Here is a 25176-nt window from a genome sequence, read left to right on the forward strand (position 1 = left end):
GCCCAGTCCTCAGCCTCGAAGCATGGTCTTGTATAGCCACCCAAGCAAGGGACAAGTTTTAGGGAAGGGGGAAATAACATGGTGGCCAAAAACTACAGCTTATGGGGCCTCTGATGGCCTTCCGGAATGTTTCAGCACAGCCACCACTGCCATCCTCTCCAGGCTGTTTCTGGATTGAAGATATTTCTCCCCAGCCTGAGCTCTCCTGACAATATATGTTTGTGATTCCTAGAATGCAGCGCCCACCCTCTGCAGTAACCTGCTCTGCTCAGCGGCCCCTCCCTCCGGGTCCCTCCACTGACGTAGGACCAACCCAGCTTTAAGTGTCTGGTTCCATACTACCATTGACTGAATTAAACCCATACTTTAGCAAACTCTGAAAATGACACATATCATTGAAGTTCATCATAGAAAAACTGGAAAACATACACTTGCACAAGAAAGTCTAATTTCCTCTCATTTATCTGAACATCTTACATTTCAATAAAAAATAAAAATCCTACACCATTTGGTCCCGCAGAGCATCCAAAGCTGTGATTTATTTAACCACTCCCTGCTGCTGTATGCACAGGTGTTTCTAACATTTCCCTAAGATAAACGAGACTGTGATGGATAGCCCCGTGACTAAATGCTAGCATGTGTCCCTAACTACTTCCTGCAGAAAAATTCCTAGATATAGAGTTGGGGGATCAAAGGGAGACTTATTTTTAAAGCCCTTGATTGCGCTGCCAAAATGCCCTTCCAAGCCTCTACACTGCTCAGGTTAAGAGGAAACACACCTAGAGTCACGTCGTTCCAAGGACAACACGCCTCTTGGCCAGATGGAACAGAGCAATGAAAAGTCCAACCCTGTGGCGTCCAATCCCATTTCCAGTGACTGAGCCAGGATCCAGCTCCTGAGACTCTGGGCACCACCCCTCAGCTGTGCGACCTTGGGCAAGTCAAGCTGCTCCCCATTCAGACAGGAGGGGACACCTGCCCTACCAACCTCACCGAGTCCTTGTAGATAAGAGAGCTGTAAAGTCCTCGTGCCCTGGAAAGCCTGGACAATTCATATTTTTATCTAAGAGACTTATGACTGGTGACTACTCGTCTGGTGGTTTTATCCCGCTTTCCAGAACCCGTGCACAAAACGCAGAGACCACCCTACGTCTGTTCCTCCATTCCCTGTCCTGGAGCCAACTGGGAGAAGTGGACAAGACGTGACGCTGAGAATCTGGGACCGGTGATGCTCATTACAGGTCTGCTCTGACCCCGTTCCTCCTGCAGTACTTGGTTCTGCCCGGGCAGGCCCAGGCTGGTCCTCTCCTCCCAGGGACTTCTGAGGATGGAAGGTTAAATACTAGGAGGGCTGTCGAGAAAACACCCCAGGAGAGAACTGTGTGTGTGTGTGTCCATGTAAGCCTTTGTCCAGAAAGCACGGAGCCTGTGAGCCCCTAGAGCCGCCCTGCCACAGGGACGGCCAGCACACTCCTTCTGAAGACAGACACGCTCCTCTGGACAGGGCAATCCAGCACGGACCTGAAGCCCACAAGTGACCCCGGTCCTTTCTCCCGTGACAGGGAGTGCCGTCTCTTGAAAGCACCTGGACTCCTGCCCCCGGCTGTGGCTGCAGCCGGGACTGCTGCAGCCGCATGCCTGTGGGCAAATGGATTAGGGAATCTTCCTCAGCGTTAGAGCCTGGTGGTGAGAGCCATCGTGAGCCGATTTCATGGAGTATGTGCACACACTCCAGAGACACAGCCTAAGAGCATCGTTACTCAAGTCTCCACGTCTAACGCCTCCACTGCACTCTCGGCTTTCTTCTGACCCCTGCCCTTCTCTTCCACTCCTTCTCATGGGGGAGGGTCAACCAACTCAGCACGGTGAATTCTCACCTGCCTGGCGTGACCAGGATGTGGCGGCATGGAAAAGGGCAGAGCGGCAGACCGTCAACGCTGAAATTCCTACCTAGTGTCGTGATCCAGCGTGACCAGGAAGAAGCACTCGGTCCTCCTCCTGGCATCTGGCCTGCCCTGAGAATCCACGCTCCCTGAACTCCTGATCTGGACGGAAGGCAGAGGGCAACAGAAGCGAGCTGGGCGGCAGAGAAGCCGGGCTGGGCTTAAGCATGTTGCAGAAGGAAGAGAGAAAACAGAGCCACCACAGACGTAAAGGGGAGGCTTATGTTCCTGCTCCACATACATGACTTGCTTCTTAAAGAGCTCCAGGGACAGAGACCACAAGGTTTCTCAGAAGCATCGTCCAGGGTCTCAAAATTCTAGATGGGGGTGGGTGTGACTAACCTCTATCGAGCCCCTTCAATGCTTTTGCATACTTTACCCATCCATCAGAAATTTACAGTGTCTACGATGGCACAACTCTGAGAAGTTTAATCCTGCTTTTATAGAAGAGGAATCTGAGGCTCAGAGAGGCCCAGAGTCAGGATTCGGAACCAGTTCTAGCTGGCTCCGAAGTCCAGGCTTTTTCTCCCACTACCTTCCACTTGGTCTTTTTTCTCTATAATGTGGTCCATTTCCTCATTCTGTCCTCGGTTAAGCTAAGAATCAGCTGTTGAAGTGTTTTCTAACCAGGGCCTCTGACTATAATCAGCGGGGCCTCGGTAAAGCCTGCAGCAAGGCCCATGTGCTTATTCGCCAAGTCTATAAAGGTGGCCCCAACCAAGATCTCCAGACTACAGATCAGAAAGGGCCAAATAAAGTCTCCACCCAAGCCAGGTTCTGGATGCACCGATAGATCTCAGAGTCTCTTCACCCATGGAACATTCCACAACAGAAATCCAAGTTTTTGCCTTGAAGCTCATCTCTCCCTCTTCTAGGCCACTTTGCTCACAGGCTCAAGAGCCCAGAAAAGGTGGGTGGATTCACTGTATCTTTGGGGTCAGTTCAGTTAATAATACCCCCAGGCATCATTTCTTCTCAAGTCACTCTGCTCCTAGAAAGCAGAGAGCAGGCAACCAGGTGAGAGGTGAGCCAGCACCAGAAGTTCACACCTGTGCAGTCGCCCTCCTGACTCAGCCCCAGTCCGGCCCGGAAGTTTTTCTAAAGGGCCAGATAGTAACTGCTTGAGGCTCTGCCGGCCATGTGGTCTGTGTTGCAATCACTCAACTCTGCTGCCGTAGCTCAAAGCAGCTGTGGACGCTGCACAACAAATGGGCGTGGCCGCATCCCAGTACGACCCTATTTACAACAACAGGCGTTCCTGCGGCAGTGGGCGTAGTTCGCCCAGCCCAGAAAGGCCAGCAGTTTTAGGAGGCCCACTGCCATCACGTGCTCCCGCTGTGAGGATGAGAAGGATGCAGCCTCCCTGCAGCAGTACCCAGGCAGAAACACACTGCCTGTCTTATCTGGGAAACACCAGATGAACCCAGCTCCAGGGCCCTCCCGATGCTGTACAATATAAACTCTTCGTGTAATCTCCTCCCCGGAGGACCCGAGGCAGAGCTGGGCAGCCCCCAGTGGTGAGCCCCACTCCAGGCTCAGGTTCTCCCTCCCTCCCCTGGGCCTTCTCTTCTGCCCCTCCCACCCTGAAGAATCCCTCCACCCCGCCTCTCCTTCCCCAATGCCTTTTAACCTTTCAATAATTACACAACTATTACATTTAACCACAGAAAACTCAGGAAATGCAGATAAGAAAAATAAAAATCACCCTTGATCTCACCCACTGCCTAGAATTTTGATGGACATCCTTCTAGACTTTTCTCAATACATGCATTTAAATGTGTGCACTTTTTTAAAAATGAGATAAAGATACACACAGAAATAGTAAAACTACATAAAGAAAAGCCAGGGAATTTTCACCATAGAAACCAGGGCAGTGGTTGTCTCGAAGGGAAAGGAGCGGGGTTTGGGACCAGGAGGGATAAACAGAGATTTCAGGATGGCAGCAATGTTCTGTTTCTTGACCTGGGTGTTCACTTGATAACTTTTTGTTAAAATGTACACTTAAACGTTGTGTGTTTTAAAAAATGTATGTTACACCTGACAGTGTTTAAAATGTAAAAGCATATCAACTGTAACCGGGCTTTGAAATTCAACACACTTAAACATTCTTCTAGGTCATAAACACGAATCCAAAATACCATGTAAAATGACTGTGTAATATTTTGCTGTCAGGGTGGAGCTTAATTCATTTAGCTCATCTCCAGGTGACAGGCAAACCTCACGCACAAGGTCAGCCCTCAGGAGCTTCTCTCCCTCCATGGTCCTCCATCCTTCACCCATCTGAGCGGCGGCACTGCTCCCCAGAGACCAACCCCTCCAAGCCAACATGGATCCAAACCGCTGCATTCAGCCTCTTCTTGTTTTAAACCCTCTCTTCTTACTCGGCTATTTCCTAGGTGTGTAATTGGCCTGTGCCTCAGTTTGATCCCCTGTAAAATGGGGATAACAGTTAGGCATTAAAGCAGGAACATGCAGAATACAGTTCCAAGCACCCTGCACTTACCAATGACAGCTGCTGTCACTGTTCTCACCACCACTCTCCTCACAGAACTGGCACGATGTCCTCCCAGCGCCCTGGCTGCTCCCCGCCTTCCCTCTTGGAGGCACCAGAGCCTAGCTGTGTCTCTATCTCTGCCCTACCTGAGTGACAACCATGGCCCGCCACAGAAAGAGCCAGTGCCCCCAACCTCGAGAGCCCCGGTGGGCACTGCCCTAAGCACTTTACCTCTGCCTTTTCTTGTGATCTTCAGCCCACAACCCTAGGAGGGAGACAAATTAGCATCTCCTTTTCAGAGACAGAGAAACTGAGGCAGAGGGCACCTGTCCAGGATCACTGTGCTGGGCCAAGTCATGGGGCTGCAGAGTGGCCTCCTCACCACGGTCGCTATAAATGGAAGTTCCCTGCTGCCTGGGCCTCTCCTTCCCCTCCATGTTTCACGTGTTCCACTTCCCCTTCTCTCCAAGGTCCCCTCACACATTTCCACTGCCTGCTGTGGCTACAGCTGGAGACCTTCCTGTTCAGACCCCAATATCACTGTCCCCCGCAGAACCCAACAGGAATGCAACCCCGCCTGACCACGTTAGTGGACACCTGGCCCCCAGGCACTGAGGTCAAACCCCAGAGGCAACGCCCTCTCCCCTCACGAGCCCTTCGATCCACCCCCCCACCCCCGACAGGTGCACGACATGCCTTCTGTCCCCCGAGTCCTTCCCCAGTGCAGGTACCTGCTCTGCTCACCTGTGTGACTACAAGCCCCTTAAATTGCTCTCCTGCCCACAGCTTCATTCCCACCCCACGCCACATCTCACAGCCCTCAGGGGCCACAAAACCCTCCCATGGGTCCCACTCTGGGACTCCAGGCTCTGCTGCTGCGCCCGGGCTCAAGGCTGCCCACGCTTCGGTTCCAGTGACCCTGCCCACCGTGTCTTCCACTCTCCCCTACAAGCCATAAAAAGACTTTTTAAATGGCAGCGACTAGCCTTTTAGGGGTCACACACCCCTTTGAGAATCTGGTGGAAGCCACGACCCGTTCACAGAAAGACACGGGCACGAACGCGCACGCACACACACACAGCTTTGCTTATAGTTTCAGGGCTCAAGACTCCCCCAGGCCCATCTCTGGACAGAGGTCCATATGCCCAAGGTTGAGACCCTTCCTTATAAGGACTACATCTCGATTGGCGTTTTAGAGCCAACACTTGCCCAGTCCGTCCTTCTGGGGTGTCCAGAAACTTAACCTAGGATGCTACTGGGACATAGCTGACCCAGGGAGCAGCTCAATTTGTGACCCACAAAATGGGACTCCCCTGGGTCTCGGTCATTTTTCCATTGGAGCTGCTTATCCACACAGGGATTCCAGCCAGCCCAGACCTCAGGGGTCCAGCGGGGTGGGCCCTGAGGGGTCCCAGGTCTGGACTGAGGGAGCCAGCTTCATCCACCTGCCCCGAGACACTGGCCCTCCTGACCAGTCCTCAGTCTGGACGTCTCCCTCCCCCCCCCCCCGCCCCTTTGCTGCCTCTCCTCCTGGCATTCTGGGGCATCTTCTCTACCCCTCCGCCCCGACACCCTGTGGTCCCTGCAGTCTCCACTTCTTGTTCAGACCCTCTAGCAACAAAACAGAACCTTGGCCAAGCACTCTCAACACCTCTCTGTTCATTTAAAATTATGTACAAGTGCAGCTGTCAATCTGTGTACTAAATATCTGTAACATTCTCTACTTGAACCAAAATTGTCTTGGGGACCCCACTTTGGAGACAACGGCTCTGTGAAAACTTTGGCGGGTGTCAGAAGCACCTGCACAGTCTTAGAAATACCAATACCCACGCCCCAGGGCCCCAAGGCTCCAACTCAGGACGCCAGTTCAGGCGTCTGCCTTGCAGCAAATGCCCGGGGCGATGCCTGCTGTCATCCACAGGTGCACATCCTCAATGGCTTGCCTTGGGTCCTCCGCATGGAATGCAGACTCCACGTGATAAGCCAGAGTGGCAACATTTGGTCCCCTCTCCCTCTCAGATGCCCCTGCCCCTAAGCCCCCTGCTCTATACCCAGAACTCTCTCTCACCTTTGCCCAGGCAGTTGGATCCTTTGCTTAGCACACTCGTGCACGCCCTCACCCGCCACCACTAATGATGCACTTAACAATGCCTGGGGAAAATGTCACCTCGCCCTGTCCTCCAATTCAGGATTCTTCACGCTCCTCAACCTTGATTTCCTAACTCTGCTTTCTCTTTCCAGAAAGACCATCCTAACGACAGGACCACCTGCCCTTGGTCCTTTGTTTGTTAGCGTGTACACATTGTGGGGTGGAGGGAGTGTCCGGGGCAGGTGCTCCTATCAGATCAGTGGCTCTGCATCAGGACTAGGGTGGCTGTGTGCCCCCCTCCCTGCCCCATAAGCCTGGGAGCCGTCTGTACCCCTGTTCTCCATGCCCTCACACGTCACCAAAGGATTTGGACTGCAGAGCCCGTACCAGTGGGATCTTCCTGGCAACCCAGCTGAGACGGTGGAGAGGAGAGGCAGGACCCAAGCCTGCTTGCAGCTTGTGGGCCACTGGCCAGGACTGCACACTCCAGAGGACCGAGCAGGTCCCAGGCTGCAGGCCAGCACCGTGTCCTAAGATCCCAGAGGAGGAGGAACGCACCGTGTCCGGTGAGCTCCCTTCCATCCACCTGCCATACCCACAGAGCAGCCTCCGTGCCCTTCACACATCTCTTCCCGTCTCCCAAGGCAGGTTCAGTCACTCCCCTGGAGAACATATCCTTCCAGGGACACTGTCCAAAACAAGCCCAGGAACTCCAGTCCCCTTGCCCACCCCCCAACCTCCATCAGAACTCTCTATCTTCAGATGCTGCAAATGCATTTCACCTTGCCACACAGTGACTTAATTATGTGCCCAAAGCACGTCGAGTCTGACCGACGTTATAACACGCCCTGGCGGTCGGGGTGGGGTCTGCAGGGCTTCTGCACACCCTGACCCACAGGTTTAGACCTACTTCCACACTGCCTAGCACTGGTGTCTAGCGCACCCCTCCTGGGGATAGGATGACGCCTTGCTTCTCCCTTACCCACCCAAGGGGGAGCCAGCCACTCCATAACTGCCTCTTGAAACATAGACAAACCCAATATGAAAACCAGGATGTAACCCAAACCAATTATGCACTCTGCAGGAGTCACCAATAGTTCCTTTGAAGGGCACCACCCCCACCCTGGCCCCCATGCACCTAAGGCCTGATTCAATTTATAGGAATCTCATTTGCCTTGTCTCCCCTGAGCACACATGTCTGGTGAAGACAGAGCCATTTCTAAGGGCCTGCTGCATGTTTTCTGGGGTGGCCACTATCTGGGTCCCACCACTGGGTGCACAAGGCCGGCCCATTCACCCTGCCAATCAGCACGTGGCCTTGGCTGTGGGCCCGTCTCCACCTGGTGATCAGTCCATCAGAGGGTCTGCAGAAAGCAGTGTCTGGAGATGGGAAAGACAGCATCACGGGAGTGCTTCTGGAGTCATATGGCTTTGGGCACTGCCCCCCAGGCCGGAGGGGAGAGTTTCTTCTCTGAATCCAGAGGGTTCCTGGGTTTACCCGTGACTCCAGAAACCTGCCCAGCAGCCCTGGTCTGCCAAGACGCTCAGTGGCTGAGTCCAGGCTCCCGGCACCACGGCACTGCCTGAAGAGCATGGCCAGAGCTGGCGCCCAGCAGATTACTGGGGCTGCGCAGGCTTGCAGGAGATGGCGCAGGGCTCCATTAGGCAAGATGAGAGGAGGTGAGGCCAGCAGCACAACGGAGGGGTGCTGAGACATGAGATGCTCCCCGCTTGTCCTCACTTTCCTGGAAAGAACGGGGAGCGGGGCTTCGGGAAGAGCCCAGATCCCCTCTTGCCCACCGTCCCCTTCATCCTAAATCTCCTAACCACGTGACCAACTCTTTCTGCCGACCACAGTTCCAACTCTACCAGCTGCAAGAGCTGGGGAGATGCCTCCCCGAAATCCTCACACTGGCACACAGAAATCTGCTTCTTAAGCCAACTGCCTCTTGCAGGCACCAAGCCATTTAACAAGCCTGCATCCAGTCAGCAGTTAAAGGAGCCAGCACACCACATTAAAGGTCAGCCTTTAGTAACTCCCAATGTGCACCAGGCCAGCACTCTTCCCCTGACCCCTGGGTCATGGCCCTGGTGCACAAAATCACCTGTGGGGCTTTTAAAACTACAAAACTCGAGGCCTGAGTCAGATTCCCGGTGTCTGTAAAGGGACCCAGACCGGAGTGACCTTTAAAAGACCCCAAGCAGATCTGCTTTAGGCCAGAGTGGAGGATTGCTGTCAAGGAAGTCAGCAACCTGCACCACGTAAAGGAGAAGCAACGGGAAAGGGCCACTGCTTTCGCTGGGAGGTTTACTCCAGGGCCACCCGGGGCCCACCCTGAAATGTCTCGGCTCTGGATCCCGAGTTGACCGAGCACAGAAGGGCTAAGTGTGAAATGAGATCAGGCAGCTGGCTTGAATAGCATCCCCCTAAAATTCATGTCCAGCTAGAACCTGTGAATGTCACCTTATTTGGAAAGGGTCTTTGCAGATGTGATCAAATTAAGATGAGGTCATACTGGATTAGGGTGGGCCCTAAATCCAATGACTGGTCTCCTTATAAGAAGAGGGAAATTTGGACACAGACACACACGGAAAAGGCCGTGTGAAGACGAAGCAGAGATGGGAGTGAGGTGTCTACCAGTCAAGGCGCCTGGAGCCGCCAGGAGCTGGGAGAGAGGCCTAGAACAGACTCTCCCTCAGAGCCCCCAGAAGGAACCAACACTGCCTAGCCCTTGATGTGGGGCTCTGGGCCTCCTAAACTGAGAGAGAACCAACTCCTGCTGTTGTAAGCCCCCTAGTCTGTGGTAATCCATCACAGCAGCCCCAGGGAGCTACTGCACTGGGCTCTGCAGTCAACTCCAGCATCAGCAGGCCTGAGGGGGCCTCCAAGCTGGGATGGGGTTAAAAGTTTTGGCTCTCCAATGATTCTGATGCAGAGAATTGGACACAAATGCCAGAAGATCCAGGCAGAGGAGAGAGGAGGTGAGAGGAGGAGAGAGTAACGTGCAAACCTCAAGACATAACTGAAGCTTCTTGAACCTGACCCTTTGCTGCCCTTGATCCAAACCCAAAGCAGAAACAGCCCCAACCTTAGCTGACGCTGCGCAAGCACGGGAGTGGCCAGCTGCATGTTTTCCCCACGCAGCTGAGGAGTATGGGGTGGCCTCGAGGCCCAGCCCCTTCCCACTCAGCTCCTGCAAACCAAGCCTCGGAGTCTTAACGAGCCACGGATTCCTCCCGGGCCTGGGCCTGATTCTGCCCCATGACTCGCTAGTCAGAAGCACAGCTTGTCTCTTAGCAAAGGGGCCTAGACAGGCCCGGACTCCCAGGGGACACCCCTAGGGAAGGCCAATCTGGGCTCCCCCATTGGGAGGAGCCTCTCCTTCCCCCTCAAATCTTGCTGAGCAGCAAAGCCAACGGGAGAACAGTTCTTACCTCCCCCAACTCAGGTTTCGTAGAAAGTACTCTGAAGCACGCACTGCGCTCCAAGCCAGGTGGCCTGAGTCACGGGATGCCCACTGATAGGAGCACCTAAAGACTCCCTGGCTAGGCAGCCAACTAGGGTGTGGCCAGGAGCCGCGGGGGCGGGGGGGGGGGGTATATGTGGGGTGGGGTGTGGGGAGATCAGGAAGGCGTGGCTGACAACAGAAGAAACCCAGAGACCCTGGCTTTGAGTCTGCAAAGGTGAGGGGAGCCCAGCCTCACCACATCTGGCCTGGCAACAGGATGCTCAGCTGGCACAGATGCAGGACCAGAAAATAAACCTGTTGAGAAGTCAGAGGGGGCTGCAGAGGCCCACCTGCTACACATCTGTCCTTTTGGTTAAACTGAACTTGCCCCAGGAAAACCTGGCTGACCATTACCAGGGAGGCAGAGGCCTGCAAGTGTCAGACCTGGATGGAAACCTCCAGGGCCCAGCTGGTTCCTCCCAGTTCTGCTGCGTTCTCCCTGCTTCTGTCTCCTGCCTCTCTGTGAATCAGAACAAACAAGTGGGCTCCTCCCTCCCTCGCTAGCTCCCATCTTTGGGGGACAAGGAGTCCTGAGGGTGACAAGATATTTTCTGGCGATTCCAAGCAGCCACACAACCTCAGGTGCCCCAAAGTCTCCAGTTGCTGTGAATGTCCTGAAAAAGCAGTCACGGGCACCAAATCACTCAAGGACCATCCTCTCTGTCTGGCCCTGGGCACGCTGCCTCCTGGGCAGGGTGTAGAGCAAAGAGCTGGCCCTGCAGCCCTTTCTCAGCTGCCCGTCCAAGCCCAGGAACCTGCCCAGGGGAGAGAAGCTTCCATTGTACCCAGGCTTAATCCAGTGAGCCCCCAAATGGTGCTGGTGGGAGAGGCCCAGGCAGAGAAGCCCTTCCCCACCGAGCCCCAAGTCCAGAGGAGCCCAACTCCCATCTCACCTGTTGAGTTTCTTCCTGGGGCCCCCAGTCTTCCAGCCCACCGAGGCCGTGACCACCCCCCCACCCCGCCCCACGGTATGTCCCCCACTCTCCCCGCCCCCGCCCTGGCATCCCAGGGTCCTCCGCCTGCCAAAACCCAATCCGTTCCCTGGCTCCCTTTTCCGGGGCTGGAGCTGCAGCGGAATTTCGGTGGAATTTTGAGGTTGAGAACATCTCAGCAGAGAAGGAAGGAAAGGGAGAAAAGGAAGGGAAAAAGAAAGTGCGATTTTGGCGTCCACTTGCAGGATTCAAGAAGGCGCCGAGGGCCGGGAGGCGGGCGCTGGGTCCTCTGCAAAATGCGGCGGGCGGGGCGCCTGCGGAACATCAGGGGTCCCGCGCGCCCCGCGGGGGAGATGGGCACCGGGCCGGGGCGCGGTCGCCGTCCTTACCTACATCTGCATTGCAAAACGCCTGTTGCGGGTGCACCGGGGAGCAGCTGCAGGCGTCGGTCGGACGGAGCAGCGTCCCCAGCAGCAGCAGGCCGAGCGCGAGCGGCAGGCTGCGGGCCGCGGCGCCCATGGCGAGCGGGGGGCGCGGGCCGGGGGCGCGGGCTCGGGGCTCGGCCGCCGCCGCCTGGGCTCGGGGCGCTCCCCTCTCGGCGGGCGGGGGCTGCGCGGGGCTCCGCTGCGCTCCGCGGGCGCGCCCTCCGCACCCGGCCCGCACTCGCCGCACAAACTTTCTCGGGTCTCTGTCGCCGGGGCGGCGAGGGGCCAGCGGGGGCCGGGCAGCGGGTTACGCGGCGGAGAAGAAAGCGGGTGAGGGGCGGCGGGGCGAGCTAGCGCGCGCGGCCCGAGACCCGGCTACCTCCACCGCCTTCTATGGATGTGTGCGCTGCGGGCTCGCGCCGGGCCGGCCATTTATTGCGCTGCAAGGATTTGCGGCTCCGCCTCCCGGTGGCGGGCGGCCAATGCAGGCTCCGGGAGCTCCCGGCGCCCCCTCCTCGCGCGCCTCCCGCGCCTCCCCGGCCCTCTCCCAAACCAGGGCTTTTGTTGTGCCGGGCCTGGTACGTCTGGAGCCCGCCGTTGCGCACCTGGCTTCCCACCGCCCGGGGCAGCACCCCACAGCCGCCCAAATCGCGAGAGATGGGGGGCGGGGGCGCTGCGGGGCGGACAGCGCCCAGTGGGCCCTGACTCAGCACTTGGGACTCGCGGCCCACCCCTCCAGGGCACTAGGCGGCGTCCCCCAAACCCCTTCCCCTCCAGCTTGGCACGGGAGGTGTACACTGCCTGATTCCCTTCCACCCCGGGTTCCCTTCGATTCTAGCCAGGGATTGAGCAAAACAGATGTGCGATGTGGAGCAGGGGTCATTCCCTGCCGCCCCCTCCCCATGCCCTCTGTGGGTGGGTGGCCTCCTGAAGCTTACTGAGGATTCCTTTTTCATATGGAGGCCTTAGAATTTTAAGTGCGCTTGGCCAGTCTGGTGGAAGGGGGAGGGGGCGTGGTTACTATGAACAAAACAGGATTTTATCTAAACTGGCCATATTTTTGACCAGTCAACGAGAGCCAGGAGGGTGGGCCCAGGAGCCCAGCAGGCGGTAGGATTGGATGAAGGCCTTTGCTGGGCTCTGTTCACAGTTCCCTCCCTTAGCCCACAAATGTGGGAGCTGAAGGACTTTTCCCAAAACAGTGTGTTCCAGGAAAGGCAGAGGAACTTAGAGGTGTGAACCACATGTGAAGTGTGACCACCGGGGTCGCTGTCTACCTGTCGCTGAGCCTGCCCCCAGCCCTCTGCATGGGCGCTGGTACACAGAGGACCTCACTGCTGCCCGCAGGGCGTTTGTCATCTAGTAGGGAGAAGTAAATGGAGGAAAATGACACAATTAAAGAGTAATTGCCTGCTGCATGGTGTGGTGCTGACTTGAGATACGAAACTGGAAAATACTGAAAGAATGGAAAAACAGTGTCTTTTTGTTTACGTGTGCTTTGAAACAGACAACTTGGAGAAAAGTTAAATAGGCAGAGCAGTTATTTTTAGCACCCTGACAAACCCAAAGTCACTTTTTCAGCTTTTGTGCATATAAAATCGAGTTATGTCGTTTGTGAAATGATGTTTGATGCTAACTTTTTAAAGTACAGTGTATTCGGGAAATTATAACATGTTGGCCACCTGTAGGCTTTTTCTTTCTTCCTTTCTTTTTTATTACAAGTGGAACAAAATGCTGTTGAACTTTACAGAATCTAAAATCAATTTGTCAGTTTATGAGAGAAACAGATAACTTAGGGGCTGTTAGTCTTGTAGGAAAGATATGCAGGGAGTGATCTAGTGTATGTGAGGGTCAGAAATACGTTACAATGGTGGCCAGAAAGGGGAGCTGCACAGGGGTGGAAATAAGGAGCCTGGACTTGCTCCTTCCCTCCCTCCCCTCCTTCCTTCCTCGCCCCCCCCCGCCCCTCCCTCCCTCCCTTCCTTCCTTCCATCCATCAGCAATGCTTACTTGAGCATCTACAGTGGACACTGTCCGAAGAGCAGGACATTCAGAAGTCCATAGGACAGGGCCGGCCCCGTGGCTTAGCGGTTAAGTGCGCGCGCTCCGCTACGGGTGGCCCGGGTTCGGATCCCGGACGCGCACCGACGCACCGCTTCTCCGGCCATGCTGAGGCCGCGTCCCGCATACAGCAACTAGAAGGATGTGCAACTATGACGTACAACTATCTACTGGGGCTTTGGGGGGGAGGAAAAAAAAAAAAAGGAGGAGGACTGGCAATAGATGTTAGCTCAGAGCGGGTCTTCCTCAGCAAAAAGAGGAGGATTAGCAGGGATGTTAGCTCAGGGCTGATCTTCCTCACCAAAAAAAAAAAAAAAAAAAGTCCATAGGACAGCCAAATTCCCCGGGACAGTGAGGGGAAAGCCCCCTGAGCCAGTGAAGGAGGAAAGTGAGGGAAGAGGAGGCAGGGAGAGGGGCTGGGAGGGGATGTGCATTTTATTCTGAGTGCGAAGTCAGAGCCCTTGGAGGGTTTGGAGCAGATGGGCAGAGTGGGCCCCTCTGCAAGCACACAGCTCTGTGGTGGGGTCGATAGGAATGGGGGCAGAGGGCTCCGGCGTGACTGGGAGACTCACAGCCCAGCTGCCTTCATGGCCTCGCCAAGCCCCCGCCTCCACATCGACAAAATGGTGATAAAAAGTCCCTTCCTAGTGCATTGCTGTGAATGGCTGACCTAAGGCTCTAAAATCTGGTGCACGTGGTGGCTGTTGTCACGAGGCATGAGGCGTCAAGCGTTAAATGACTCTCAGAGGGCAGAGCAGGTGAAGGGACAGAGCAGTCCCTGAAACCTCCATGTCTTCCCAGTTCAGTGTCCCCCACCACACCCCGACCTGCCCCAGCCATTACTGCCGCCCAGTGCCCACGGTGGCCTTGGCTCCCGGGAGCCCAGCCTCAGTCCCACTGACCTCTCCTTCCTCTCCATCATCCTCTTCCAGTTAGAATCTTCCCATCTCAAAACCAAGGGACCTGAGACCTCAGATACAGAAGCTACTGAAGATGGGAATAGGTGAGAACCTGGCTACCGGCATCAACAAGATGCTCTTTCTGTGCTCGCTGCTCCACCGCCAAGAGGGCAACACAGCACAGGAGGAATGCAGGGGACCGGCTGCAGGTCTGACCTCTGCCCTGGGAGAGAGGACAGGGTCAGGACACTGCACTCAGGCAGGAGAGGGAACGGGGAAGGAGGCCCCTGGGGCTGGTAGCTCCCTCTGTCACCCCCTCTCCTGACCAGCCTCCTCTGCCTCGATATTGGGCTTAGAGAGGAGCCATGTAGGAGACCCTGGCCCGGGCCCCCGTGTGCGTTCTGACCACAGCCTGCTGGACCTCAGCTTTTATCTGTGGCTCCCAGCAGGACTCAGGGTAGACAGGAGGGGGCAGCACCTACCAGGCCAGTGGGGAGGGGGCTTCCAGGACCCTCAGACCACACTCCCTGGGCCACCACTTCCCACCAGGAACACTCACCTTGCCCCTGCCTCCCCCTCAAAGACTTTCCCATCACAGGACCCAGCAGAGCTGTCGGCCCATCCCAGCATGTGACATGAGTACACCCAGCAAACATGTCCTGGGCTTGGCTTGGCAGAGTAAATGTTGTCCAGGGCCAGGAGGAAGTGCCAATGCCTCCTCACTCCCGCTCCCCTCAGGTAAACAGAGTCAGAATGACCTCACAGGCCTCGGGCAGGAGGCCCTCTGAACCAGGCTCTGTCCACCCAGCACGAGGACGGTCATTGGAAGCGCCTCTTCTTGTAGAGTCAGTCTCCCAGTTTGGAGAAGATCCATTTCCTTCTGAGCCTGGAACATTCTCTCCCTAGAGACAGCTGGAGCGGAGCTGAAGCCCCCACACTCCTTCCAACAGGTTCCGGAGAGCCAGACGCTCTATAATGTATGGGCATTAAAATTGGCCCCACACACTCAGGAAGTGTGCCTGGCAGTCTGGCAAGTTTCTGCAGTTTGTGATGTGTGGCCTTCAGAGAAGAAGGGGCAGCTGGCATCAGGGTCACGACGGGCTCCCCGTCAACTCTGGACATCAGACTCATGGCCCCAGTAGGTGCGTGGTGCCACCCAGCCCAGACATCTCTCCCCAACGTTCCCTGTTTACCACGGGACATCCCGAAGATGACAGGAAGGTGAGTCAAGAATGATTGGGCCGTCTGTGGCACGAACTGGCCCACAGTTCACTGCACAGTCAACATAAGCATCTTCTTGATCAGCAGCGGACACTCTAAAGGACGTTTCGATTTTCGTTTCCTTTCATTAATTCCATGACTTGTCCTCTTCAGCTTGGGCCAGCTTCTCAGCCTCGGCCCTGCTGACCTTTGGGCCAGGCATTCTCTGGCAGGGCCGTCCTGTGCACTGAGGGGTGTTGAGCAACATCCCTGGCCTCCACCTTCTAGATGCCAATAGCACCGCCCCCCCCGGTTGTGACAACCCAACATGTCTCCAGACATTGCCTAATGTCCCCTGGGGGGCAAAACCGCCTTGGTCAATAATCCCTAACCTAGCAAAACTAATAAAAATCTTTGGCCGTGAAGAAAGCAAAATATAGAGATGTAAACAGCAAGGTCCCATTTCTGTCGAGCAAATAATAATGCATATGGGAGAGTCAGTGTATCAAGGTGTGACCAGAGAGCGGGGGGGATGACACACCAGCCGGTCCACACTGGTTCTCAGGGGAGAGAGGGGAGGCAAGGGATATTAGAAAGGTTGTGTTTAAAAACTGTCCATGAGTAAACAGCATGCATAATATTTCATTTATATGAAATTATACATATGCATGGATGTAGACAGATGTATAAACGGTGTTCACTGAAAAGGCAGTGGAGTGTCTCCAGTGGTGGGAGCTTAGGTGACGGGATGGGTGTCATATCCTCTCCTTGTGCAGAGAAAGCAGTTTTCAACCCTAAAATGGACAGCTCCTGGGGCAGAAATACGGATACTTTTCTCTACTGTCTGTACAGCATTATTAGAGCCTGCCAGGGCTGTCAGCTCCTCAAGGCACTTACTTTCAAATGACCCCTCTGTCGTCCAAATGACCCCTCTGTCGTCCACACTACTCTTGGCTCACGTCTTCCACTGGGATTTCTTGTGCTGCGTCTGTGGCTGTATTTTATGCCACCCCATAGGGCATCTTTAAGGAGGTGGGGCTTGGCCCTTCTCCTTCATTCTTCACCTACACCTCTGTCACTCCCTCTTCCTCCCCTCCCAAAGGCAGCCTTGGGCCAGGGCACCCACCTTGCAAACCTGCCTGGGTCTGCACCCCTGCTCCCTGCTATGCAGAGCACAGCCTTCACAGACCGGGCAGCGGTCTCAACACCAACCCTTGTGGCTCTGGTCCAGTCTAGAATCACTTCAGAAAGAAAGGAGGCAGGGACGGTTGCTGTCCTGGGGGTGGCCGGGAAGCTCAGGAGGGCATTGGCTTGAGGAGACTGCCACATCTACAACGTCTGGGATCACGTGCGTGGACTGGAAGCACATAACCCCTTCCTCCAAGGGAGCGGCTCTGGCACAGCAACGATGTCACCCCCTGTGCCTGGACGCCTCTGCAGACCTTGTCCCACATGGACTCTGAAACGGCACTGCCTCTCCTCCTTGTGGCCATGTTTTACCTCTCTGACTCAGAAGGGTCTCCCGTCCTGCCAGGCGGGTTCAAGCAGGGCCCCGTGCCCTCCTTCGAGGAGTGAGGGAGGGTTCTGGGAGCAGCTCCTGCATTAATCTGCACCCCAGGATTCCCAGGAGTCCACACACCTGAGCTCTACCTTCCTCTTCCACTGCCCACTGGCCCACCTGTCTGCCTCCCACGTCTCCCTGCACGGGCTCTCCTGGGTCCTCGCTTAGACTTCGTTCCTGTGAAAAACAAAGGACTGAGAGAGATGGTGAGCGTGGCTCTCCATCAGGCCTGCTGCTCTGCATTTTCTCCTGCCCAGGCTCTTTCCTTTTGGCCCTGGGCATGTGGTCATGTGCTTCCTTTCATGGGCGGGTTAGGGAGCAGGGCCAGCGAGCAGAGATGGGAACCCAGTGCTCCTCCATCCCGGGCTTTCTCCAGGACACAGCCTCAGCTGGCGTTCCAGGACCAGGGGCTGGCCAGGAGCAAGGGGCGGGGACACCTCGGGAACTGGCTGCCCAGCTCAGCAGGGGTTTGTTGAGGCTGAGTTTTCGTGGTTTCAGGTTCCCTCCCTGGAAGCCCAGAGGCGAGGCCCAGGTTTCCCGCCGCAGCGCCGTCCTCCTCTTCCTTTGGTGTCGGGAGTGACGGCCCATGGCCATGATGTCATCGCCTAATCCAAACAGAAGGGGGGCTGGTTTGAGGCGCTGGCTGGCGTCCCATGCTGAGTGCAGCAGTAAATTTCATTTCAAGGCTATGATTAGGACTGTGCCCAAGAATTTCCTCTCTCTCTCCTTCCCTCTCCCCAATCCTATTTTTCTTTCTATGTTGCTGCCTTGTCTTCTTTTTTTCTCCTTCTCCCGCCCCCGACTCTCTTCTCCAGGGATGCTTCAGGTTCTCAGTGAGGTCAGCCCTATGGTCACCAGCACCAAGCTCCTCTGTCCCCAGTCCAGCGTCTTGTCACCTTCAGATTCCAACCTGCCTCCATCCCTCTGTGACCGGCTTTGGAGCATATGGGATAGGTCTCGGCCCCTAGACGTCACCCTGTGGAGTACAGGGTGAGGGTGAGAGACAGAATTCCTAAAGGCCCTCACTCAGCCTTGAAATGCCAGACGACAGAAAGAGCTTGCTTTGGGGTGGCTCTGGTCACCAACAAAGAGATCAGAAGGCCACGGAGCTGTGATAAAGGCCGAGAGAAGCCCGGTTCCTTGGGAAGTGATTCATCAAGTCCTTGCTGCCATTTCCAGCTGGTTTCTGGAGTTTGGGGTCTGGCTCGCTGGCCCTCTGTGTTTGGCACTCTCATCCTCTCCTCAGCTAGGAGAGAGCTGCCCAGCTCCACAGGCAAGAGGGGCTGACAGACAGGGGCTCGCTCTGGTCCCGTGTCTCCCTGGGCTTGCCCAGCCCCTGGGTAGAAGTGGGCTCGTGTGAGCAGTCCTACCCCAAATGCCGCTGCTTCTCTCCTCTTCCCGTGTCACCCTGGCTCTGTGCTGGCATTCCCTCGCCCGGAACAAGGCTGCCAGCTAGTCATTGCTCAGTGCCCCTTCTGTTCAGCTCCTGCTCAGCCTCCCCTCACAGGTGTCACCTGACCCCAGATCCATGTTGCATGGATGCCCACAGGGAAGGCACTGGGGTCTGGGCAGGCAATGTCTCCCAGCACCCAAGCTGCGCTGGGCTTCCTGCAGACGTGGAGGATGCTCTGGGTCCCCCTCGGTGCTCCCCATCAAGTCGGACTGTGGTCTGACTCCTCAGGACGGGTAAGGGGATGCCCCGACGTGGCCTCGTGTCTGGCAAGTAGCCCACAGGCATTCCCTTCTTGGCCCTCCCCGCGCCCCGACCCCCCAGTCCCCACCAGACACAGGTGGCTCTAGCCCTCCTTCCCCATGCAGCCTGGAAGTGGCCTCAGATCCCTCCTCACCCTGCTCCAGAGAGCCAGCCCAGCCAGCCCAGCCAGCTGATGGTGGCAGGTGATTGATTTCCACCCTAGGGCGATGCCCATCTGGGGTTGTGTGGAGAGCGGGTTGCCCTGAGGAGGGGCAGAGATGGAAACTGCCCTTCTGTAGCCCATGACCTGGACTCCTTAGTTTCCTTGTGTTTTCTCTCATGGGTTCCTTGTCTTCATGTCTGTCTCCCCATGACGCCCTACTTCTTAAGGTTATAGCTCATTCATTCATTCAACATGTTTGGGCGCCAGCTGTGTGCCAGGCATGTGCAGAGCTGGGGATGGGGATGGAACTAAAGCAGTCTCTTCCCTCCTCCAGCACAAACCACCCTTTAGTAGAAACACAGACAGAGACGATTGCCAAGCGGGTGTAGGGTGCTAGATGGTGGAGCAAGGCCGTCAGTGAGGTCGGGGTGGTCTGGAGAGGCTGCCTGGGATAAATGAGCCCTGGAGGTTGGTAAGAGTTATCCAGATAAAGCGGGGAGGCATGGTTCTAGATGGGGAAACTGGCCTGCATGAAGATGGAAGATCTGGATGTTCTAGATGGAAGGACTGGCCTGAGTGAAGGCCTAGAGGTAGGAGGACACAGGAGCTCCAAGAGGGTCAGGCGGGCTGAGCACAGAGCTGGGGTGGGGGCAGGGCCTGGGCTGTCAGCATGGCGGATCTGAAGGTGAGTGGTGGGAGACGGAGACAGGCAGCAGCTGTTGGTGGTGACTCACCGCTGAGCAGAATGATTGAAAACACATGTCCCGCCGAGAGGCGCATTTATTACTCAGAGCCGAGGGTTCTTGGATGACATGGGAGTCAACAGGGAGAGGGGTGGGGAGGGAGTATGGTTGGCGGCGGGGCCACGGGGAGGGCTTCCGGGCTCCTTACGTGTGTGTCGGGGCTCACTGCCTGCACCCTGACATCTGTTGCCGGATCACTCCTCAGTTCTGGCCGGGTTCCTACTTGCTGCTTTTAAAAAAACGTTTTATTATGAAAACTTCCAAGCATATTCACAAGGAGAGAGAACAGTATAATGCTCACCTACTTACCAATGCCCAGCCTCGAAAATGATCAGCTCATCCAATTCTGTTTCATCAGAACACCCGCCCCAATGGATTATTTTGAAGCAAATCCCAGACATTGAAGTTCCTGTGTAAATATTGGAAGAACATTTTTTTGGAAGGTTTACCTTCTCTTCTTCTTGGTAGAGAAGCGTGTTAACTTAATTTTATGAGGGTTTATCTTAGCACAGACTTTTTTCTCTTAGGGCAAAACCAGCTCCCGAGAGTCAGGTAAACCAGGTGTGTGACTTGAGCACGATTGCTCACCTCTCCCGGCTCTGCATCCTTGTTTGGAAAATGGGATCCCAAAGCAGTGCTGTTAGAGGGGCTCATAGGAAGGTGTCCAGCACACGGCAAATCCTGGGTGACATTGGCTACGATGGGGCCAAGAAACAAAAGCAGGTCACACAGCCAGAGTCAGGGGTCCAACCTCAATCCACCAGACTCCAAAACCTGTTACCTTTACCCACCAGCCGGCGTGTCCAAACAGCGTGCTTTTTACGGTCTACCGAACCACAGCCGCCTGGTGACTTTTGGTCATGATCTGGAAGGTCCCTCTGCCCTCAACCCACCCCTTGGACACCAGGGTTTGGGGAAGTGTCCAGTCCCAGGGAAGCACTTTCTTCAAGAACTCAAGCCCCTTGGGAATGAGCAGCAAAGGGGAGGAAGGAGGAAGGAAAGGAGGCCATCTCCCTCCTCCTGGAGGCAGGCGAGGAGCATCTTCCCAGCTGGGGACAGAGACTCTTAGTGTAAGCAGGTCTGGATCTTTGGGTTGTAGGGAATAAACACCAGATGAGACAGTTGAACTCAAGTGGGCTTTATTCAAAGGATGCAGGGAATGTCGTGTAACTTACAAGCAAAAAGTACAGTTGGACAGCAGGAATGGGGAGAGCCCTCAGGGTACTTTCTCCCTTTGCTCCTCTCCTTCCCCTGAATGGCTCATCTCAACTACTTGCCTCTCAGGCTCCTTTATCTCCCTGGCTTTCTCTGCTCCACTCTGCTGCCCTATCAGTTCAAATACTCTCATCCAGTTCATTCTTCCTTAGGGTCACATTCTTCTGCATGAGGGTCTGAAGAGCCGGCCGGGGTCAGGTGACTACCCACACCAGGCTTGATGACTGTGGCCACCGGCACCAACTGGAGAGTCCGGGCCCGGGGTCTGAAGGACAGGCCTTCTCAGAAGGGGAGCGGGAGTGGACACCTCTCTGGAGAGAGGGCAGGGCCCCCACAAGGAGACACGCAGGCTAGGGGGACAGTTGGGCCCTTGACTGCTTGCCTGTGAGACCCTTCAGCAGTGGGAGGAGGCAGTCAGGATTTGGGCCTCTGGAGGGCCATCCACACCCCCTGGCAGGATGGACTTGTGCCATCGGCTGGAGAGAGGTTTGATCCACTAGAAAGGTCCTGTGGGGCCCCATCTCCCAGGCCTTGTGGTCTCTCAAACCGTGATGGGGGAAGAGCCCTATTCAAGGCAATGAGGTCTGAACCCTGGCCTTGTCCATGACCGTGTCTCCTGGCAGCCGGGGAGGGCAGCGGCTGCTCCAGGCTCGGACGTCACCTGGAAGGCATGTCTGGGGCTGCGACTCTCTAATTGGCTGCCAAGGAAAATATTTTTTGCAGGTTCCTTGTAAGCTGAGAATGAAAACACAACACCCTGCAGGATGAGTGGGGGGGGGGAGGTCTGGCTTTCTCCAGGAGTCCGGAAGACACGGGGGGGATGACGTCACTCAGGAACAGCCGGGACTGCAGGTCCTGGTGGCCGAGGGGGGCCCAGGTGAGCAGAGCGGCCAAGGGTGGGGAAGACCCAGGACCAGGGCAGATAATTGGGTGTTGGAAAAGTGTGTGCTTTAAAAACGCAAACGAGAGGACTCAGGCTGAATGAAATCCTCCCCAAGAGAAATGCGCCAGAAATGACTTCTTGAGGGTGACTGCATGAGCTCTCCTTAAGATAAAAAAACAGAAAAACAACAAAAGCTTCTAAAAAGTACAGAATTCAGGCTGAGTTTTGAAATTTCAGACAAACAAAAAGAAAAAATATAACCAATATTCGTACAGAGAGAACTACTGTTAATATTTTGGCATCTATCATCCATTTTGTTATTTGCACATGTATATAGATGAACACATATATAGCAAGTAATAGTGTACGTACTGTTTTGTAGCCTCCTTTTTCTAAACCCAAGGAAGTATCGTGGATATCTCTCCATGTCATTAAATATTTTCCTGCAACGCCAGTTTTAACATCTGCATGGCATTCTCATGCAGGCTCTCCCCAGGAGGCAGGATGAAGTTGCCAAGGGCAGTTCCAGGCTTGATGGTCCTTATAGCTCCCAGTCCCAAGAGGAAGCAGGTGTCCTCAGCTGTTACTACGGCAAAATAAAGAGGAAGGCTCTGATTGGCCTGGCGTGGATCCTATGTCCATCCTTGAGCCAATCACCGCAGCCAGTGCGATTGAGGGCTTTGATTGGCCAGGCCTGAGCCACATGCCCATCCTGTAGCCAGGAAGAAGCTAAGGGGAGGGATGCTGAGCAGACGAAAAGCACAGAGCCCCCACAGACTGCAAACCAACAGGAACTCTACAGATATGTGTGGAAGGAATGTCCAATAACGTAGTGGATCTAAGACTAAAGGACCATGAGACATGGTCCTTACCCTAAAGGGGCTTACAATTTTGAGGAGACTCCAAAATACGAAAAACCCAATTAACGAAGGATTAAATGCCAAAAATGAGATAAACACACCAGGAGGACTTTGTTGCAGTACAGACCTGGGTTCGAGTGCAATTTCTACTATGATGTTGGCCAATCTCTTTACTTCTCTGGACTTGAGCTTCCTCATCCATAAAGTGGAAATAACAATACCTACTGTGTGCATTGGGGATGGTGGGCATTCCCCTGTTGACACAACAAGCGCCCAGTTTGGAACCTGGCACGTGGTTGGTGCTTGGTAGATTGTGGTTATTGGTAGAAATACTTGTGTAGGGAAGAGATTATGATGCACAGAGCTGCTGCTTGGAAAAGGCTTAAGTGTGGGCGGTGGATTCATCATAGCAAAAAGTAGAAACAACCCAAATGTCCATCGAATGATGAACAAATAAATAAAATGGATAAACGAAATGTGCTGATCAGCCATCAAAAAGAATGAAGGACTGACACATGTTATATCAGGGATGAACCTCAAAAACATGCTAAGTGAAAGAAACCAGACACAAACGACCACATATTATATGATTCCATTCATCTGAAATGTCCAGAATAGGCAAACCTATAAAAACAGAATGTAGATTAGTGGTTGCTTAGGGCTGAGGGAGGGGGGAGGGGAGATGGGGGGTTTCTTTTAGGAGTGATGAAAATGTTTTAAAATTAACTGTGGAGATGGTTGCATAACCGTGAATATGCTAAAAACTACAGAATTGTACACTTTAAATGGGTGAATTGTATAGTATTTGAATTATGTCTCAAAACAACTGTTTAAAAAAAAAAAAAAGACATGTGGATGGTGGAATTTGGGCCTTGAAGGAGTGGAGTTTAGAGAGTCAGGGAAAAGAGGCTTTCCAGGTGGAGAGGCTGGCTTTCCCGAGGCAGAGAGGGGAGCCAGCCTGGCTTCTGGGCATGGACCTGGTGAGGACAGGCCGGCTGGAGCAGAGGGCATCTGCGGGGATGTTGGCAGGGAGGGAGAGGCGGGGCGGACGACAGGAGAGGCCCGCCTCCCAGAGGAGCCTGGGGCTGAGGCTTCTCCTTCAGGCCAGAGAGTGCTGAGACAAACAGGGATGGCTCCCCGGCTTGTCAGGGGGACCCCAGGAACAGGGTGGGAAGACGGGGCAAAGGCTCAGACCACACACTCCCAGGAAGAGAGCTTTGGTGGCACGCGGCCACCTCTGCTTTCTCGGACTCTGTCCTCTGCAGAAGAATGGCCCCTGCCCTCCTTGACAGCCCTGCATGTTTTCCAGCCAGCTGTCACCCTTCTCGACTCTAAGCCAGCCCCGCAGAACCAAGCTCGTCCACTGTGATCTAATCAGTAAGGCACGGGGCTCCCCACAGTGTCACCACCAGCTTCTCCATCGTCATTGTCTCCTTTTGGGCAGGACCACCCCCCAAAATGTGAGTATTTACTGCCGCCCGGCACCCACCCTGGACCCCAGAACCATGGGGTCTGCTGGCTTGGCTCCTGGCCTTGGGACCCGGGTCCTCTGAGTGAAGTCGTGGGTGAGAGGGAAAGCAGAAGAAGGTGAGAGTAGCTTCTCATTCTTGGGCTGGCAGAGGCAGAGCTTCGGGCAAAATAGCAAGTGAAGTCGACAGAGCCATCCGGAAGACAGGAGGGGAAAGAGGGGGAGTGAAACACGTGGGCTGGGATGGAGTGACAGCTTTGGGGACACCGGTGGAGGGGGAGGGACCCTGGGGTGTGATGTAAGGAAAGCAGGGAAAAGAGGGATCAGGGAAGTTCTGCTGAGTATCTGAATGTGATGCCTTCATTAAAAGGCTTCATTAAATATTCAGATTGCTTTTAAATCACTTTTTAAATTATTATTAATTTTTTTACTGGAATAATTTTTTTTTTTTTTGCTGAATAGACTTTAATTTTTAGGATAGTTTTAGGTTTATAGAAAATTGAACAGACAGTACAGAGAGTTCCCATATATCCCCCCACCCTGTTTTCCCTATTCCCTGCAATAACAAAATCCCACAGACTGGGGGCCTTAAACAATAGAAATTTGTTTCTCACAGTCTGGAGGCTGGAAGTCCAAGATCGAGGTGCTGGCCGACTTGGTGTCTGGTGAGAGCCATCTGCTTGGTTCACAGACGGTGTCTTCTCGCTGTGTCCTATGAACACAGGGCAGAAGGGACAAGGGAGCTCTCTGGGGTCCCTTTTATAGGAACACTAATCCCACTCACGAGGCTCCACCCTCATGACCTACTCACCTCCTGAAGCCCCCCCCCAATACCACCTTAACAGCACCCTGGGGGTTAGGTTTCCACATATGAATTTTGAGGGGACATAAGCACTTGGTCCATTGCACAGTTGAACCAATATTGATACATTATTGTTAACTAGAGTCTACAGTTTACATTAGGGTGCACCTTGGTGTTGTACAGTCTGTGGTTTGGGCAAATGTGTAATGACGTGTACCCGCTATTACAGTATCCTG

General features: G+C 54.7%; 2 protein-coding genes across 2 annotated transcripts in view; both read right to left on the bottom strand.

Annotated features, from left to right (window-relative positions):
- TIMP2 (TIMP metallopeptidase inhibitor 2) overlaps positions 1-11782 on the bottom strand; it is a 51182-nt gene extending 39400 nt beyond the window's left edge. Inside the window, exon 1 of the mRNA XM_058561795.1 lies at positions 11357-11782. Coding sequence (XP_058417778.1) covers positions 11357-11486 — 130 coding nt within the window. The 5' untranslated portion in view covers positions 11487-11782. The remainder of the gene's footprint in view (positions 1-11356) is intronic.
- Positions 1-25176, bottom strand: part of USP36 (ubiquitin specific peptidase 36) — a 272438-nt gene that overhangs the window by 86795 nt on the left and 160467 nt on the right. The gene's annotated exons all lie outside the window — the stretch shown is intronic.

The sequence above is a fragment of the Diceros bicornis genome, chromosome 18 (genome assembly GCF_020826845.1).
Source record: "Diceros bicornis minor isolate mBicDic1 chromosome 18, mDicBic1.mat.cur, whole genome shotgun sequence".
Lineage (NCBI taxonomy): Eukaryota > Metazoa > Chordata > Mammalia > Perissodactyla > Rhinocerotidae > Diceros > Diceros bicornis.